General features: G+C 46.3%; 1 protein-coding gene across 2 annotated transcripts in view; it reads right to left on the bottom strand.

Annotated features, from left to right (window-relative positions):
* The window catches only part of SCTR (secretin receptor), a 93,726-nt gene that overhangs the window by 39,870 nt on the left and 38,338 nt on the right, over positions 1-15,518 (bottom strand). The window contains exons 3-8 of one of the 2 annotated variants that reach the window (XM_068246326.1): positions 13,874-13,991; positions 12,929-13,036; positions 12,732-12,829; positions 12,540-12,637; positions 2,528-2,660; positions 1,529-1,682 (exon numbers count right to left, since the gene is read on the bottom strand). In XM_068246326.1, the coding sequence (XP_068102427.1) occupies positions 1,529-1,682; positions 2,528-2,660; positions 12,540-12,637; positions 12,732-12,829; positions 12,929-13,036; positions 13,874-13,991 (709 nt within the window). The remainder of the gene's footprint in view (positions 1-1,528; positions 1,683-2,527; positions 2,661-12,539; positions 12,638-12,731; positions 12,830-12,928; positions 13,037-13,873; positions 13,992-15,518) is intronic. The other variant, XM_068246327.1, reaches the window with a different exon arrangement.

Raw genomic sequence — 15,518 nt, 5'->3', positions numbered from 1 at the left:
CAACAGAACCACAGCAGCAAAGAGTTAAACTGCCAGCTGTCACACAGCCAGGACAGAGGTAAACTCAGCGCTTATCAGCACCCTGCTGACAAAAAGCTTCCCTCAACTTTTTTCTTTGGTGTATATGCAGAGCCTCTGTTTGGGTTCAAGGTGCGTTTGTAGTTTCTGGGGGGGCTCAGCGCATCTCTGAGCTGAGGCCATTCGGAGGCGGCCTGGTGATGCGCTGATCCCACTTTTTCTGCGCAATGCTTAATTTTACTGGTAGCGCGCCCAGGCTATGCATATGCATAGGTAGGATTTAGTTAGTGTTAGGTCCCCTCCCATGGAGGAAATACTTCTTCGACAGTGGGAGGGACGAGTACCTAACAAATTGCATGCAATTAGTGGAAACTAACATCCTCCAAGTGGTAGACAGGTTGTATGTGTGCTCAGTGTGTATTTGTATCCCATGAGTGGGGTGTGCACTTTTTTGCAGGTAAGCACTCATCTGTTTTTAAGTAGCGCTGTTCATTTCTTTGCTATGTTTGATTTATTTCTGGTCAGCTGCTCCCACTTAATAGTTTTCCTTTGGTGTATATGCAGAGCCTCTGTTTGGGTTCAAGGTGCGTTTGTAGTCTCTGGGGGGGCTCAGCGCATCTCTGAGCTGAGGCCATTCAGAGGCGGCCTGGTGATGCGCTGATCCCACTTTTTCTGCGCAATCCCTCAACTTTGACAAAACTTGTAATCCAAGCTCTAAAGCAGACTGACTGGATGGCTGCAAGATCCACACCTCTGCATGTCCTAAACCCTCCTGCGAGAGCTCAAAGGGAAGAAGCATCTACTCTTATCATATCTGAGCTTCTGCTGGCATACTAGTTGAACTCAAAGAAAACCCTGAAATTGATAGGAATACGCTAGCTGACCAGGGCCGGTTTTACTTTAACCACTTTATCCACCACTACAGTATATCAATGTCCTCTGTGACTTCATCTAAGCCATGAGGACGTAGATATACGTCTTGTAGCAGAAGTCCAGCTGTATAGGATTGGGCTTGCTCCTGTACAACACCACCACCATACACTGACCAGCCGGATATACCGGAACCTGAATAGTGCACTGTTCCCCTACTACTACCAAACACACCAACATACCCAACAATACATCAGCCAGCCCAATATACAGAGACACACCCCCCCCCCACCACCACCATACACCGACCAGCCTAATATACAGAGACACTAACCCCACCACCACCACGCACCACCACCATACCCCAACCAGCCGGATATACCAGAACATGAATAGTGCACTGTTCCCCTACTACTACCAACACACCAACATAGCCAACAATACACCAGCCAGTCTAATATACAGAGACACCCCCCCCCCCCTCCACCACTACCACCACCATACACTGACCACCCTGATATACAGAGACACTAACCCCACCACCACCATACACCGACCAGCCGGATATACCAGAACCTCAATATTATAATTGCCTTGTCCCAACATGACCTTAGAGCACCCTGATGATGTGGATTCTCACCCCAGCCGAGTGCGATGTACCAGCAGAAGTACTTCCACTCAGAGAAGAAGGAGACCACCAGGAGAGTGTGGAGATACAGGCCTTCCACCAGCAGCCAGCTGTAATTGGCCATGATGCAGTACTGGAAGAAGATCATGACGTAATGGCAGTCCTTCTGCAGAGAGAACACAGCGTAACGGACCAGCATAACAGCCTAATGTCACCCCCCTCCCCCATACACAGAACACAGCATAACAGCCTAATGTCACCCCCCCCCCCCACACACACACACACACACACACAGAACACAGCGTAACGGACCAGCATAACAGCCTGATGTCACCCCCCCCCCACACACACACACACAGAACACAGCGTAACGGACCAGCATAACAGCCTAATGTCACCCCCCACACACACACACAGAACACAGCGTAACGGACCAGCATAACAGCCTAATGTCACCCCACACACACACACACACACAGAACACAGCGTAACGGACCAGCATAACAGCCTATAGTGACCCACCACACAGTAATCACCTACTGAAGGAGAATGATACTGAACCTTTATTTGTAATAATCATTGGCTATAGTTAGTAAGGGACACATTGCACACGGCCCATCCAGTGACAGCGACCAGCCTGGGTGGATTGGTCACATTGCATGGAGGAGGGTTTTATCCCCAAAGTCCACCAGGACCAATCAGCTTCCCTTATAGGGTCTCTCCACCCATCTGTCACTGTATGTGCTATTTGTCCGCTTCTACTTATAGCCAATGTTTATTCACAGTAAAGCTTGTTATCCTTCTCCTTCAATAGGCGATTACTGTATATTTGTGGTCTATGTTGCCCTCAGCCAGTGGTTCCTGTGGCCCTAGACAGCAGCCTAGGTTGCCTCTGGTCTTACACGTCCTAGGTCCTCCCCATGTGGATGCTTACATACAAGCGTTAGCATTATTATTCTGCTGGGCAATGGCATGTGTGCCGGTAGCCTGAGTGTTTGGCCATTCTCTTACCCTGTAGACATCGCAGTGGTTGATATCTTCGGTGGAGAAGAGGACGGCGTCCTTGATGAAGATGGACGAGGCCCTCAGGATGAAGGAGGCGAACAGGTGCATGTGGATGTAATTACGGGTACACCGCAGTCTCCTGCCCTCCAAACACAGCAAATACCACATTATGTATTCTACTCAGTGCTGTTCTATGTTATGTTACTTGTAATAGTGTTGTGTTATGCCGGTTAGTGTTGTGCAGTGTAATGGCAGTTATTGTTGTGTTATGGCAGTTGATGTTGTGTTATGCCGGTTAGTGTTGTGCAGTGTAATGTCAGTTATTGTTGTGTAATGTTATGTTATAGCAGTTGATGTTGTGTTATGCCGGTTAGTGTTGTGCAGTGTAATGTCAGTTATTGTTGTGTATGGCAGTTGATGGTGTGTTATGTCGGTTAGTGTTATGCAGTGTAATGTCAGTTATTGTTGTGTTATGGTAGTTGATGTTGTGTTATGCCGGTTAGTGTTGTGCAGTGTAATGTCAGTTATTGTTGTGTTATGGCAGTTGATGTTGTGTTATGCCGGTTAGTGTTGTGCAGTGTAATGTCAGTTATTGTTGTGTAATGTTATGTTATGGCAGTTGATGTTGTGTTATGCCGGTTAGTGTTGTGCAGTGTAATGTCAGTTATTGTTGTGTATGGCAGTTGATGGTGTGTTATGTCGGTTAGTGTTATGCAGTGTAATGTCAGTTATTGTTGTGTTATGGCAGTTGATGTTGTGTTATGCCGGTTAGTGTTGTGCAGTGTAATGTCAGTTATTGTTGTGTAATGTTATGTTATAGCAGTTGATGTTGTGTTATGCCGGTTAGTGTTGTGCAGTGTAATGTCAGTTATTGTTGTGTTATGGCAGTTGATGTTGTGTTATGCCGGTTAGTGTTGTGCAGTGTAATGTCAGTTATTGTTGTGTTATGGCAGTTGATGTTGTGTTATGCCGGTTAGTGTTGTGCAGTGTAATGTCAGTTATTCTTGTGTAATGTTATGTTATAGCAGTTGATGTTGTGTTATGCCGGTTAGTGTTGTGCAGCATAATGTCAGTTAATGTTGTGTATCGCAGTTGATGGTGTGTTATGTCGGTTAGTGTTATACAGTGTAATGTCAGTTATTGTTGTGTTATGGCAGTTGATGTTGTGTTATGCCGGTTAGTGTTGTGCAGTGTAATGTCAGTTATTGTTGTGTTATGGCAGTTGATGGTGTGTTATGTCGGTTAGTGTTATGCAGTGTAATGTCAGTTATTGTTGTGTTATGGTAGTTGATGTTGTGTTATGCCGGTTAGTGTTGTGCAGTGTAATGTCAGTTATTGTTGTGTATGGCAGTTGATGGTGTGTTATGTCGGTTAGTGTTATGCAGTGTAATGTCAGTTATTGTTGTGTTATGGCAGTTGATGTTGTGTTATGCCGGTTAGTGTTGTGCAGTGTAATGTCAGTTATTGTTGTGTAATGTTATGTTATAGCAGTTGATGTTGTGTTATGCCGGTTAGTGTTGTGCAGTGTAATGTCAGTTATTGTTGTGTTATGGCAGTTGATGTTGTGTTATGCCGGTTAGTGTTGTGCAGTGTAATGTCAGTTATTGTTGTGTTATGGCAGTTGATGTTGTGTTATGCCGGTTAGTGTTGTGCAGTGTAATGTCAGTTATTCTTGTGTAATGTTATGTTATAGCAGTTGATGTTGTGTTATGCCGGTTAGTGTTGTGCAGCATAATGTCAGTTAATGTTGTGTATCGCAGTTGATGGTGTGTTATGTCGGTTAGTGTTATGCAGTGTAATGTCAGTTATTGTTGTGTTATGGCAGTTGATGTTGTGTTATGCCGGTTAGTGTTGTGCAGTGTAATGTCAGTTATTGTTGTGTAATGTTATGTTATAGCAGTTGATGTTGTGTTATGCCGGTTAGTGTTGTGCAGTGTAATGTCAGTTATTGTTGTGTATGGCAGTTGACGGTGTGTTATGTCGGTTAGTGTTATGCAGTGTAATGTCAGTTATTGTTGTGTTATGGTAGTTGATGTTGTGTTATGCCGGTTAGTGTTGTGCAGTGTAATGTCAGTTATTGTTGTGTAATGTTATGTTATGGCAGTTGATGTTGTGTTATGCCGGTTAGTGTTGTGCAGTGTAATGTCAGTTATTGTTGTGTAATGTTATGTTATGGCAGTTGATGTTGTGTTATGCCGGTTAGTGTTGTGCAGTGTAATGTCAGTTATTGTTGTGTAATGTTATGTTATGGCAGTTGATGTTGTGTTATGCCGGTTAGTGTTGTGCAGTGTAATGTCAGTTATTGTTGTGTAATGTTATGTTATGGCAGTTGATGTTGTGTTATGCCGGTTAGTGTTGTGCAGTGTAATGTCAGTTATTGTTGTGTAATGTTATGTTATGGCAGTTGATGTTGTGTTATGCCGGTTAGTGTTGTGCAGTGTAATGTCAGTTATTGTTGTGTATGGCAGTTGACGGTGTGTTATGTCGGTTAGTGTTATGCAGTGTAATGTCAGTTATTGTTGTGTTATGGTAGTTGATGTTGTGTTATGCCGGTTAGTGTTGTGCAGTGTAATGTCAGTTATTGTTGTGTAATGTTATGTTATGGCAGTTGATGTTGTGTTATGCCGGTTAGTGTTGTGCAGTGTAATGTCAGTTATTGTTGTGTAATGTTATGTTATGGCAGTTGATGTTGTGTTATGCCGGTTAGTGTTGTGCAGTGTAATGTCAGTTATTGTTGTGTAATGTTATGTTATAGCAGTTGATGTTGTGTTATACCAGTTAGGTTTAGGGATTTTTACTTTGTAATCGATTTCTGATCCGGATATCTGCAATATCCGCGGATATCCGTGTCATGCGTCCAAATATCCGCAGATAGCTATTCGGATTTTTTTTTTAAATCCTGAACCTGAATCTAAATTGGATAGCGTAAAAAAGTTTGGATATCCGGGTTACCCGGATATCCGGAATCCGGATGAGCATCCCTGGTTCTATTATGTCAGTTAGAATTATCGGTTTCCGTTGTGTTGAGGCATTGTGTGGCATTGGACAGTGTCATGTTCTCTTTTGTTGGATGATGGTGTGTTGTGCTGTGCTCTGTCGGTCGGTGTTGGGTTGTATTGGTTGGTAGTGTGTTGTGCTCTGTCGGTCGGTGTTGGGTTGTATTGGTTGGTATTGCGTTGTGCTCTGTCGGTCGGTGTTGGGTTGTATTGGTTGGTATTGTGTTGTGCTCTGTCGGTCGGTGTTGGGTTGTATTGGTTGGTGGTGTGTTGTGCTCTGTCGGTCGGTGTTGGGTTGTATTGGTTGGTAGTGTGTTGTGCTCTGTCAGTCGGTGTTGGATTGTATTGGTTGGTGGTGTGTTGTGCTCTGTTGGTCGGTGTTGGGTTGTATTGGTTGGTATTGTGTTGTGCTCTGTCGGTCGGTGTTGGGTTGTATTGGTTGGTAGTGTGTTGTGCTCTGTCGGTCGGTGTTGGGTTGTGTTGGTTGGTATTGTATTGTGCTCTGTCGGTCGGTGTTGGATTGTATTGGTTGGTAGTGTGTTGTGCTCTGTCGGTCGGTGTTGGGTTGTATTGGTTGGTAGTGTGTTGTGCTCTGTCGGTCGGTGTTGGGTTGTATTGGTTGGTATTGCGTTGTGCTCTATTGGTCGGTGTTGGGTTGTATTGGTAGGTATTGTGTTGTTCTCTGTCGGTTGGTGTTGGGTTGTATTGGTTGGTATTGTGTTGTGCTCTGTTGGTTGGTGTTGTGTTGTATTGGTTGGTATTGTGTTGTGCTCTGTCGGTCGGTGTTGGGTTGTATTGGTTGGTATTGTGTTGTGCTCTGTCGGTCGGTGTTGGGTTGTATTGGTTGGTATTGCGTTGTGCTCTATTGGTCGGTGTTGGGTTGTATTGGTAGGTATTGTGTTGTTCTCTGTCGGTTGGTGTTGGGTTGTATTGGTTGGTATTGTGTTGTGCTCTGTCGGTCGGTATTGGGTTGTATTGGTTGGTATTGTGTTGTGCTCTATTGGTCGGTGTTGGGTTGTATTGGTTGGTATTGTGTTGTGCTCTGTCGGTCGGTGTTGGGTTGTATTGGTTGGTATTGTGTTGTGCTCTGTCGGTCGGTGTTGGGTTGTATTGGTTGGTATTGTGTTGTGCTCTGTCGGTCGGTGTTGGGTTGTATTGGTTGGTATTGTGTTGTGCTCTGTTGGTCGGTGTTGAGTTGTATTGGTTGGTGTTGTGCTGTGCTCTGTCGGTCGGTGTTGGGTTGTATTGGTTGGTATTATGTTGTGCTCTGTCGGTCGGTGTTGGGTTGTATTGGTTGGTATTGTGTTGTGCTCTGTCGGTCGGTGTTGGGTTGTATTGGTTGGTAGTGTGTTGTGCTCTGTCGGTCGGTGTTGGGTTGTATTGGTTGGTATTGTGTTGTGCTCTGTCGGTCGGTGTTGGGTTGTATTGGTTGGTATTGTGTTGTGCTCTGTCGGTCGGTGTTGGGTTGTATTGGTTGGTAGTGTGTTGTGCTCTGTCGGTCGGTGTTGGATTGTATTGGTTGGTAGTGTGTTGTGCTCTGTCAGTTGGTGTTGGGTTGTATTGGTTGGTATTGTGTTGTGCTCTACTGGTCAGTGTTGGGTTGTATTGGTTGGTATTGTGTTGTGCTCTACTGGTCAGTGTTGGGTTGTATTGGTTGGTAGTGTGTTGTGCTCTGTCGGTCGGTGTTGGGTTGTATTGGTTGGTATTGTGTTGTGCTCTGTCGGTCGGTGTTGGGTTGTATTGGTTGGTATTGTGTTGTGCTCTGTCGGTCGGTGTTGGGTTGTATTGGTTGGTAGTGTGTTGTGCTCTGTCGGTCGGTGTTGGATTGTATTGGTTGGTAGTGTGTTGTGCTCTGTCAGTTGGTGTTGGGTTGTATTGGTTGGTATTGTGTTGTGCTCTACTGGTCAGTGTTGGGTTGTATTGGTTGGTATTGTGTTGTGCTCTGCTGGTCAGTGTTGGGTTGTATTGGTTGGTATTGTGTTGTGCTCTGCTGGTCAGTGTTGGGTTGTATTGGTTGGTATTGTGTTTTGTTGTATTGGTTGGTATTGCGTTGTGCTCTGTCGGTCGGTGTTGGGTTGTATTGGTTGGTGGTGTGTTGTGCTCTGTCGGTCGGTGTTGGGTTGTATTGGTTGGTATTGTGTTGTGCTCTGTCGGTCGGTGTTGGGTTGTATTGGTTGGTATTGCGTTGTGCTCTGTCGGTTCGGTGTTCGGTTGTATTGGTTGGTATTGCGTTGTGTTCTGTCGGTGATGTGTTGTATTGGTTGGTGTTGTGTTGTGCTCTGTTGCTCGGTGTTGGGTTGTATTGGTTGGTATTGTGTTGTACTCTGTCGGTTGGTGTTGTGTTGTATTGGTTGGTATTGTGTTGTGCTCTGTCGGTTGGTGTTGGGTTGTATTGGTTGGTATTGTGTTGTGCTCTGCTGGTCAGTGTTGGGTTGTATTGGTTGGTATTGCGTTGTGCTCTGTCGGTTCGGTGTTCGGTTGTATTGGTTGGTATTGCGTTGTGTTCTGTCGGTGATGTGTTGTATTGGTTGGTATTGTGTTGTGCTCTGTCGGTCGGTGTTGTGTTGTATTGGTTGGTATTGTGTTGTACTCTGTCGGTTGGTGTTGTGTTGTATTGGTTGGTATTGTGTTGTGCTCTGTCGGTTGGTGTTGGGTTGTATTGGTTGGTATTGTGTTGTGCTCTGCTGGTCAGTGTTGGGTTGTATTGGTTGGTATTGTGTTGTGCTCTGTCGGTCGGTGTTGGGTTTTATTGGTTGGTATTGCATTGTGCTCTGTCGGTCGGGGGTTGTGTTGTATTGGTTGGTATTGCGTTGTGCTCTCTCGGTTCGGTGTTCGGTTGTATTGGTTGGTATTGCATTGTGTTCTGTCGGTGATGTGTTGTATTGGTTGGTGTTGTGTTGTGCTCTATTGGTCGGTGTTGGGTTGTATTGGTTGGTATTCTGTTGTGCTCTGTTGGTCGGTGTTGAGTTGTATTGGTTGGTGTTGTGTTGTGTTGTATTGGTTGGTGGTGTGTTGTGCTCTGTTGGTCGGTGTTGGGTTGTATTGGTTGGTATTGCGTTGTGCTGTGTCGGTCGGTGTTGGGTTGTATTGGTTGGTATTGCGTTGTGCTCTGTCGGTCGGTGTTGGGTTGTATTGGTTGGTAGTGTGTTGTGCTCTGTTGGTTGGTGTTGAGTTGTATTGGTTGGTATTGTGTTGTGCTCTGTTGGTCGGTGTTGGGTTGCATTGGTTGGTATTGCGTTGTGCTCTGTCGGTTGGTGTTGGGTTGTATTGGTTGGTATTGTGTTGTGCTCTGTTGGTCGGTGTTGGTTTGTATTGGTTGGTATTGCGTTGTGCTCTGTCATTCGGTGTTGGATTGTATTGGTTGGTATTGTGTTGTGCTCTGTTGGTCGGTGTTGAGTTGTATTGGTTGGTGTTGTGTTGTGTTGTATTGGTTGGTATTGTGTTGTGCTCTGTTGGTCGGTGTTGGGTTGTATTGGTTGGTATTGCGTTGTGCTCTGTCGGTCGGTGTTGGGTTGTATTGGTTGGTATTGCGTTGTGCTCTGTCGGTCGGTGTTGGGTTGTATTGGTTGGTATTGCGTTGTGCTCTGTCCGTTGGTGTTGTGTTGTATTGGTTGGTAGTGCGTTGTGCTCTGTCGGTCGGTGTTGGGTTGTATTAGTTGGTAGTGTGTTGTGCTCTGTCGGTCGGTGTTGGGTTGTATTGGTTGGCATTGCGTTGTGCTCTGTCGGTCAGGGTTGGGTTGTATTGGTTGGTATTGCGTTGTGCTCTGTCCGTTGGTGTTGGGTTGTATTGGTTGGTAGTGCGTTGTGCTCTATCGATCGGTGTTGGGTTGTATTGGTTGGTAGTGTGTTGTGCTCTGTCGGTCGGTGTTGGGTTGTATTGGTTGGTAGTGTGTTGTGCTCTGTCGGTCGGTGTTGGGTTGTATTGGTTGGTATTGCGTTGTGCTCTGTTGGTCGGTGTTGGGTCGTATTGGTTGGTATTGCGTTGTGCTTTGTCCGTTGGTGTTGGGTTGTATTGGTTGGTATTGTGTTGCGCTCTGCCGGTCGGTGTTGGGTTGTATTGGTAGGTATTGTGTTGTTCTCTGTCGGTTGGTGTTGGGTTGTATTGGTTGGTATTGTGTTGTGCTCTGTTGGTCGGTGTTGAGTTGTATTGGTTGGTATTGCGTTGTGCTCTGTCGGTCGGTGTTGGGTCGTATTGGTTGGTATTGTGTTGTGTTCTGTCGGTGATGTGTTGTATTGGTTGGTGTTGTGCTGTGCTCTGTTGGTTGGTGTTGGGTTGGATTGGTTGGTATTGTGTTGTGCTCTATTGGTCGGTGTTGGGTTGTATTGGTTGGTATTGTGTTGTGCTCTGTTGGTCGGTGTTGGGTTGTATTGGTTGGTATTGCGTTGTGCTCTGTCGGTCAGTGTTGGGTTGTATTGGTTGGTAGTGTGTTGTGCTCTGTTGGTTGGGGTTGGGTTGTATTGGTTGGTATTGTGTTGTGCTCTGTCGGTCGGTGTTGGGTTGCATTGGTTGGTATTGCATTGTGCTCTGTCAGTCGGTGTTGGATTGTATTGGTTGGTAGTGTGTTGTGCTCTGTTGGTTGGTGTTGGGTTGTATTGGTTGGTATTGTGTTGTGCTCTGTTGGTCGGTGTTGGTTTGTATTGGTTGGTATTGCGTTGTGCTCTGTCAGTCGGTGTTGGATTGTATTGGTTGGTATTGTGTTGTGCTCTGTTGGTCGGTGTTGAGTTGTATTGGTTGGTGTTGTGTTGTGTTGTATTGGTTGGTATTGTGTTGTTCTCTGTTGGTCGGTGTTGGGTTGTATTGGTTGGTATTGCGTTGTGCTCTGTCGGTCGGTGTTGGGTTGTATTGGTTGGTATTGCGTTGTGCTCTGTCGGTCGGTGTTGGGTTGTATTGGTTGGTATTGCGTTGTGCTCTGTCCGTTGGTGTTGTGTTGTATTGGTTGGTAGTGCGTTGTGCTCTGTCGGTCGGTGTTGGGTTGTATTGGTTGGTAGTGCGTTGTGCTCTGTCGGTCGGTGTTGGGTTGTATTGGTTGGTAGTGTGTTGTGCTCTGTCGGTCGGTGTTGGGTTGTATTGGTTGGTATTGCGTTGTGCTCTGTCGGTCGGTGTTGGGTTGTATTGGTTGGTATTGCGTTGTGCTCTGTCCGTTGGTGTTGGGTTGTATTGGTTGGTAGTGCGTTGTGCTCTGTCGATCGGTGTTGGGTTGTATTGGTTGGTAGTGTGTTGTGCTCTGTCGGTCGGTGTTGGGTTGTATTGGTTGGTAGTGTGTTGTGCTCTGTCGGTCGGTGTTGGGTTGTATTGGTTGGTATTGCGTTGTGCTCTGTTGGTCGGTGTTGGGTCGTATTGGTTGGTATTGCGTTGTGCTCTGTCCGTTGGTGTTGGGTTGTATTGGTTGATATTGGTTGGTATTGTGTTGCGCTCTGCCGGTCGGTGTTGGGTTGTATTGGTAGGTATTGTGTTGTTCTCTGTCGGTTGGTGTTGGGTTGTATTGGTTGGTATTGTGTTGTGCTCTGTTGGTCGGTGTTGAGTTGTATTGGTTGGTATTGCGTTGTGCTCTGTCGGTCGGTGTTGGGTTGTATTGGTTGGTAGTGTGTTGTGCTCTGTCGGTCGATGTTGGGTTGTATTGGTTGGTATTGCGTTGTGCTCTGTTGGTCGGTGTTGGGTCGTATTGGTTGGTATTGCGTTGTGCTCTGTCCGTTGGTGTTGGGTTGTATTGGTTGATATTGGTTGGTATTGTGTTGCGCTCTGCCGGTCGGTGTTGAGTTGTATTGGTAGGTATTGTGTTGTTCTCTGTCGGTCGGTGTTGGGTTGTATTGGTTGGTATTGTGTTGTGCTCTGTTGGTCGGTGTTGAGTTGTATTGGTTGGTATTGCGTTGTGCTCTGTCGGTCGGTGTTGGGTTGTATTGGTTGGTAGTGTGTTGTGCTCTGTCGGTCGGGGTTGGGTTGTATTGGTTGATAGTGTGTTGTGCTCTGTCGGTCAGGGTTGGGTTGTATTGGTTGGTATTGTGTTGTGCTTTGTTGGTCGGTGTTGTGTTGTATTGGTTGGCATTGGTTGTGTTCTGTCAGTTGGTGTTGTGTTGTATTGGTTGGTATTGTGTGGTATTGGTTGGTATTGTGTGGTATTGGTTGGTATTGTGTGGTATTGTGTTGTGTTCTGTCGGTCGGTGTTGTGTTGTCTTCTGTTGGTTGGTGTCGTGTTGTATTGGTTGGCATTGGTTGTGTTCTGTCAGTTGGTGTTGGGTTGTATTGGTTGGTAGTGTGTTGTGCTCTGTTGGTCGGTGTTGGGCTGAATTTTTTGGCATTGGTTGTGTTCTGTCGGTTGGTGTTGGGTTGTATTGGTTGGCATTGCGTTGTGTTCTGTCGGTTGGTGTTGTGTTGGTTGGCATTGGTTGTGTTCTGTCGGTCGGTGTTGGGTTGTATTGGTTGGCTTTGCGTTTTGCTCTGTCGGTCGGTGTTGAGTTGTATTGGTTGGTGGTGTGTTGTGTTCAGTCGGTCTGTGATGGGTTGTATTGGTTGGTATTGTGTTGTGTTCAGTCGGTCGGTGTTGTATTGGTTGGCATTGGTTGTATTCTGTCAGTCGGTGTTGAGTTGTATTGGTTGGTAGTGTGTTGTGTTCTGTTGGTGGGTGTTGTGTTGTATTGGTTGGTATTGTGTTGTGTTCTGTCGGTCGGTGTTGGGTTGTATTGGTTGCTATTGTGTTGTGCTTTCTGTCGGTCGGTGTTGGGTTGTCTTGATTGGTATTGTGTTGTGTTCTGTCGGTTGGTGTTGTGTTGGTTGGCATTGGTTTGGTTCTGTCGGTCGGTGTTGGGTTGTATTGGTTGGTATTGTGTTGGGCTCTGTCGGTCGGTGTTGGGTTGTATTGGTTGCTATTGTGTTGTGCTTTCTGTCGGTCGGTGTTGGGTTGTCTTGATTGGTATTGTGTTGTGTTCTGTCGGTTGGTGTTGTGTTGGTTGGCATTGGTTGTGTTCTGTTGGTGGGTGTTGTGTTGTACTTGGTATTTGGTATCGTGTTGGGCTCTGGAACTTACCGGAAGGACAGCAGAACGATGAGGGCCAGGGCCAGGGAGGTGAGGGAAGTGCCGTAGCCGATGGTGTAGAGTGTTTTTAGGTGCATGTAGTATTCTGGCTATAAATAAGGAGGGGTCACAGGTCAGAGCCGCTTCCATGACAAACAAAGCCTGATATTTTTCAGAAGTAGCATGAAAAGTGATCCTAATTACCTCCTCCACTGTGTGGTTCATGTTGTACTTGCACGCCAAATGCATGGCTGGAAATATTGCCGACCAACCATTCTCTGTGCAGTTCTTACTCACAAACCCTGCGGAGATAACAGAGAGAGACCATCGGGTGTCAGGTGGGGGGGGGAGGGAGATCTCTTAGCATATTGGAGCCTGTAATTTACCATCCAGGGACTCACCTTCACTGCCAGTAATGATCTGCAGAACTTCTGGACATGGCATGGTCAACGTGTGTCCAAGAGGAGCTGGAGGCCAACAAATGAGATTTTCCCACGTCCCAGCACAGCCTGCAATACACAACACAGCCCGCAATACTCAGCACAGCCCGCAATACACAACACAACCCGCAATACACAACACAACCCGCAATACACAACACAGCCCACAATACACAACACAGCCCGCAATACTCAGCACAGCCCGCAATACACAGCACAGCCCGCAATACACAACACAGCCCACAATACACAGCACAGCCCGCAATACACAACACAGCCCACAATACACAGCACAGCCTGCAATACACAACACAGCCCGCAATACACAACACAACCCGCAATACACAACACAACCCGCAATACACAACACAGCCCGCAATACTCAGCACAACCCGCAATACACAACACAACCCGCAATACACAACACAACCCGCAATACACAACACAGCCCACAATACACAACACAGCCCGCAATACTCAGCACAGCCCGCAATACACAGCACAGCCCGCAATACACAACACAGCCCACAATACACAGCACAGAACGCAATACACAACACAGCCCGCAATACACAACACAGCCCGCAATACACAGCACTGTCCGCAATACACAGCACAGCCCGCAATACACAACACAGCCCGCAATACACAGCACTGCCCGCAATACACAGCACAGCCCACAATACACAGCACAACCCGCAATACACAACAGAGCCCGCAATACACAGCACAGCCTGCAATACACAACAGAGCCCGCAATACACAGCACAGCCCGCAATACACAGCACAGCCCGCAATACACAGCACAGCCCGTAATACACAGCACAGCCTGTAATACACAGCACAGCCTGCAATACACAGCACAGCCCGCAATACACAGCACAGCCCGCAATACACAGTACTTACCCTCCTCCTGCCCCCAGCTCTCTGCAGTGGTGTTGTATTTCTCCAGGGTCTCTTTACACATCTGATGCTCCCTCCTCATCACCCCCAGCAGGTCACACAGCAGATGAGCTCCTCCAAACTGCAGGACAAGAGGACCACTATGGTTATCATCTCACAATGACCCATTTGCCACCCAATCACACACCCCACCTTCATGGGAAGGAAATCAGAGACAAGAGGCAAACTGTGGTGCCAGCTGCGGTGGCCTTCTCACCAAGCTGCTTGACAAGTCTTGTAGCCCAGTCTTGTGCAGATCTACAATGTTTGGACAACTCTTTGGTCTTGGCCATGCATGGTGGCTGGTTTGGAATCTGATTGCTTGTTTGGACAGATTGTGGTGATATATTGGGGTGCTGATGATGTTAGGGAATACAGGAACATATTTCTTTCATTTTTCTGTCTACTAAGTCTGCTAATAAAGCTAGTCTGGCTCTTGAAGGTGTCACCTGGATAATGTCTGTATGTAGATTGAAATTTGCATTCAGGGCAGAGATCAAGGGAACTGCCATTGTCTTCATTGAATAGACCAGTCACCTTCAATAGGCAAAGGAACCTGGACAGTAATTAGGAATTACTACCTAGTACTACCTAGTAATTAGGAGTCTACCTAGCCACTAGCCAGGAAACACTTACTTAGACAATTACCTGACCAGGTTGAAGCCCACACAGGCGTTCGGCTACCTCTTAGTCTGAATAGTGGGCTGGAAATGGAATTGCGTTGAAATCTGTAAGTGTAAACAGGATACTTGTTGTTCTCAGGATACAATCTTACCTGTGAAATCTGCAACCTTCAAAAAGCTGAAACAGGAACCCTTTGAAGTTCGCATATCACAGGAAGATTATGACAAGCGTTTGGTGATGTCACAAAGGGGGAAATTGCATTAGTTCCCGGGGGCTGGACATTAAATGCCCCAGGGGACACTTCAGACTATTTAAGGTGGTTCAGAACAGTCACAGGTATCTTCTCCTGGAGGTAGCGCTTTAGCTAGGGATGATCGCGACTCCTGGTCGAAAACAGCGTCCTCCCGTCAAACAACCTTCTAACCTAAGCTGGTAACGTTCTTTTTTCCCCAGTTTATTTTTACGCAAATATCCGTGTGTGTATTTTTGTAACTTTTATCTTTGAAAACTCTTAATTGTGTAACCTTTTATTTTGTTTTTTTGTAATCTTTTGTATATATTCTGTTCTGCATTGTTCCACTTTTTTCCTGGAATATTAAATTATTATTTAATAAGCTTGACTTCTGCCGTACTAAACTAACACTCATAGCCTAGAGGAGACTGCAGTGTAGCTGTGTATAAGTCCATGCCTAATTGTATGCTTGAGCAACACTACCATATGAAATTGTAATTGCATTGTGTGTATGGAGCACTTCGGCGCTCGACAGCCGAGTGGGAAGTCTAACAGTATCGTTCGGAACGACTGTTAGTGGTTTTGCTTCATTACAGTGTAAGATTGGAACTGTGTGTGTGTGCGTGGCGTTCTTGTATTCGGCCTAAGCGCAAAGCTGACCCAAATACGAAAACGCAGATTGCGTATTGAGCACTCGACAGCTGAGTGAACGTGTCTAGCAAACCGCTAGTGGTGGCAGTAAGGAGCTTTTGA

This window comes from Hyperolius riggenbachi, chromosome 7 (genome assembly GCF_040937935.1).
Source record: "Hyperolius riggenbachi isolate aHypRig1 chromosome 7, aHypRig1.pri, whole genome shotgun sequence".
NCBI lineage: Eukaryota > Metazoa > Chordata > Amphibia > Anura > Hyperoliidae > Hyperolius > Hyperolius riggenbachi.
This window is presented reverse-complemented; position numbering and strand designations above follow the sequence as displayed.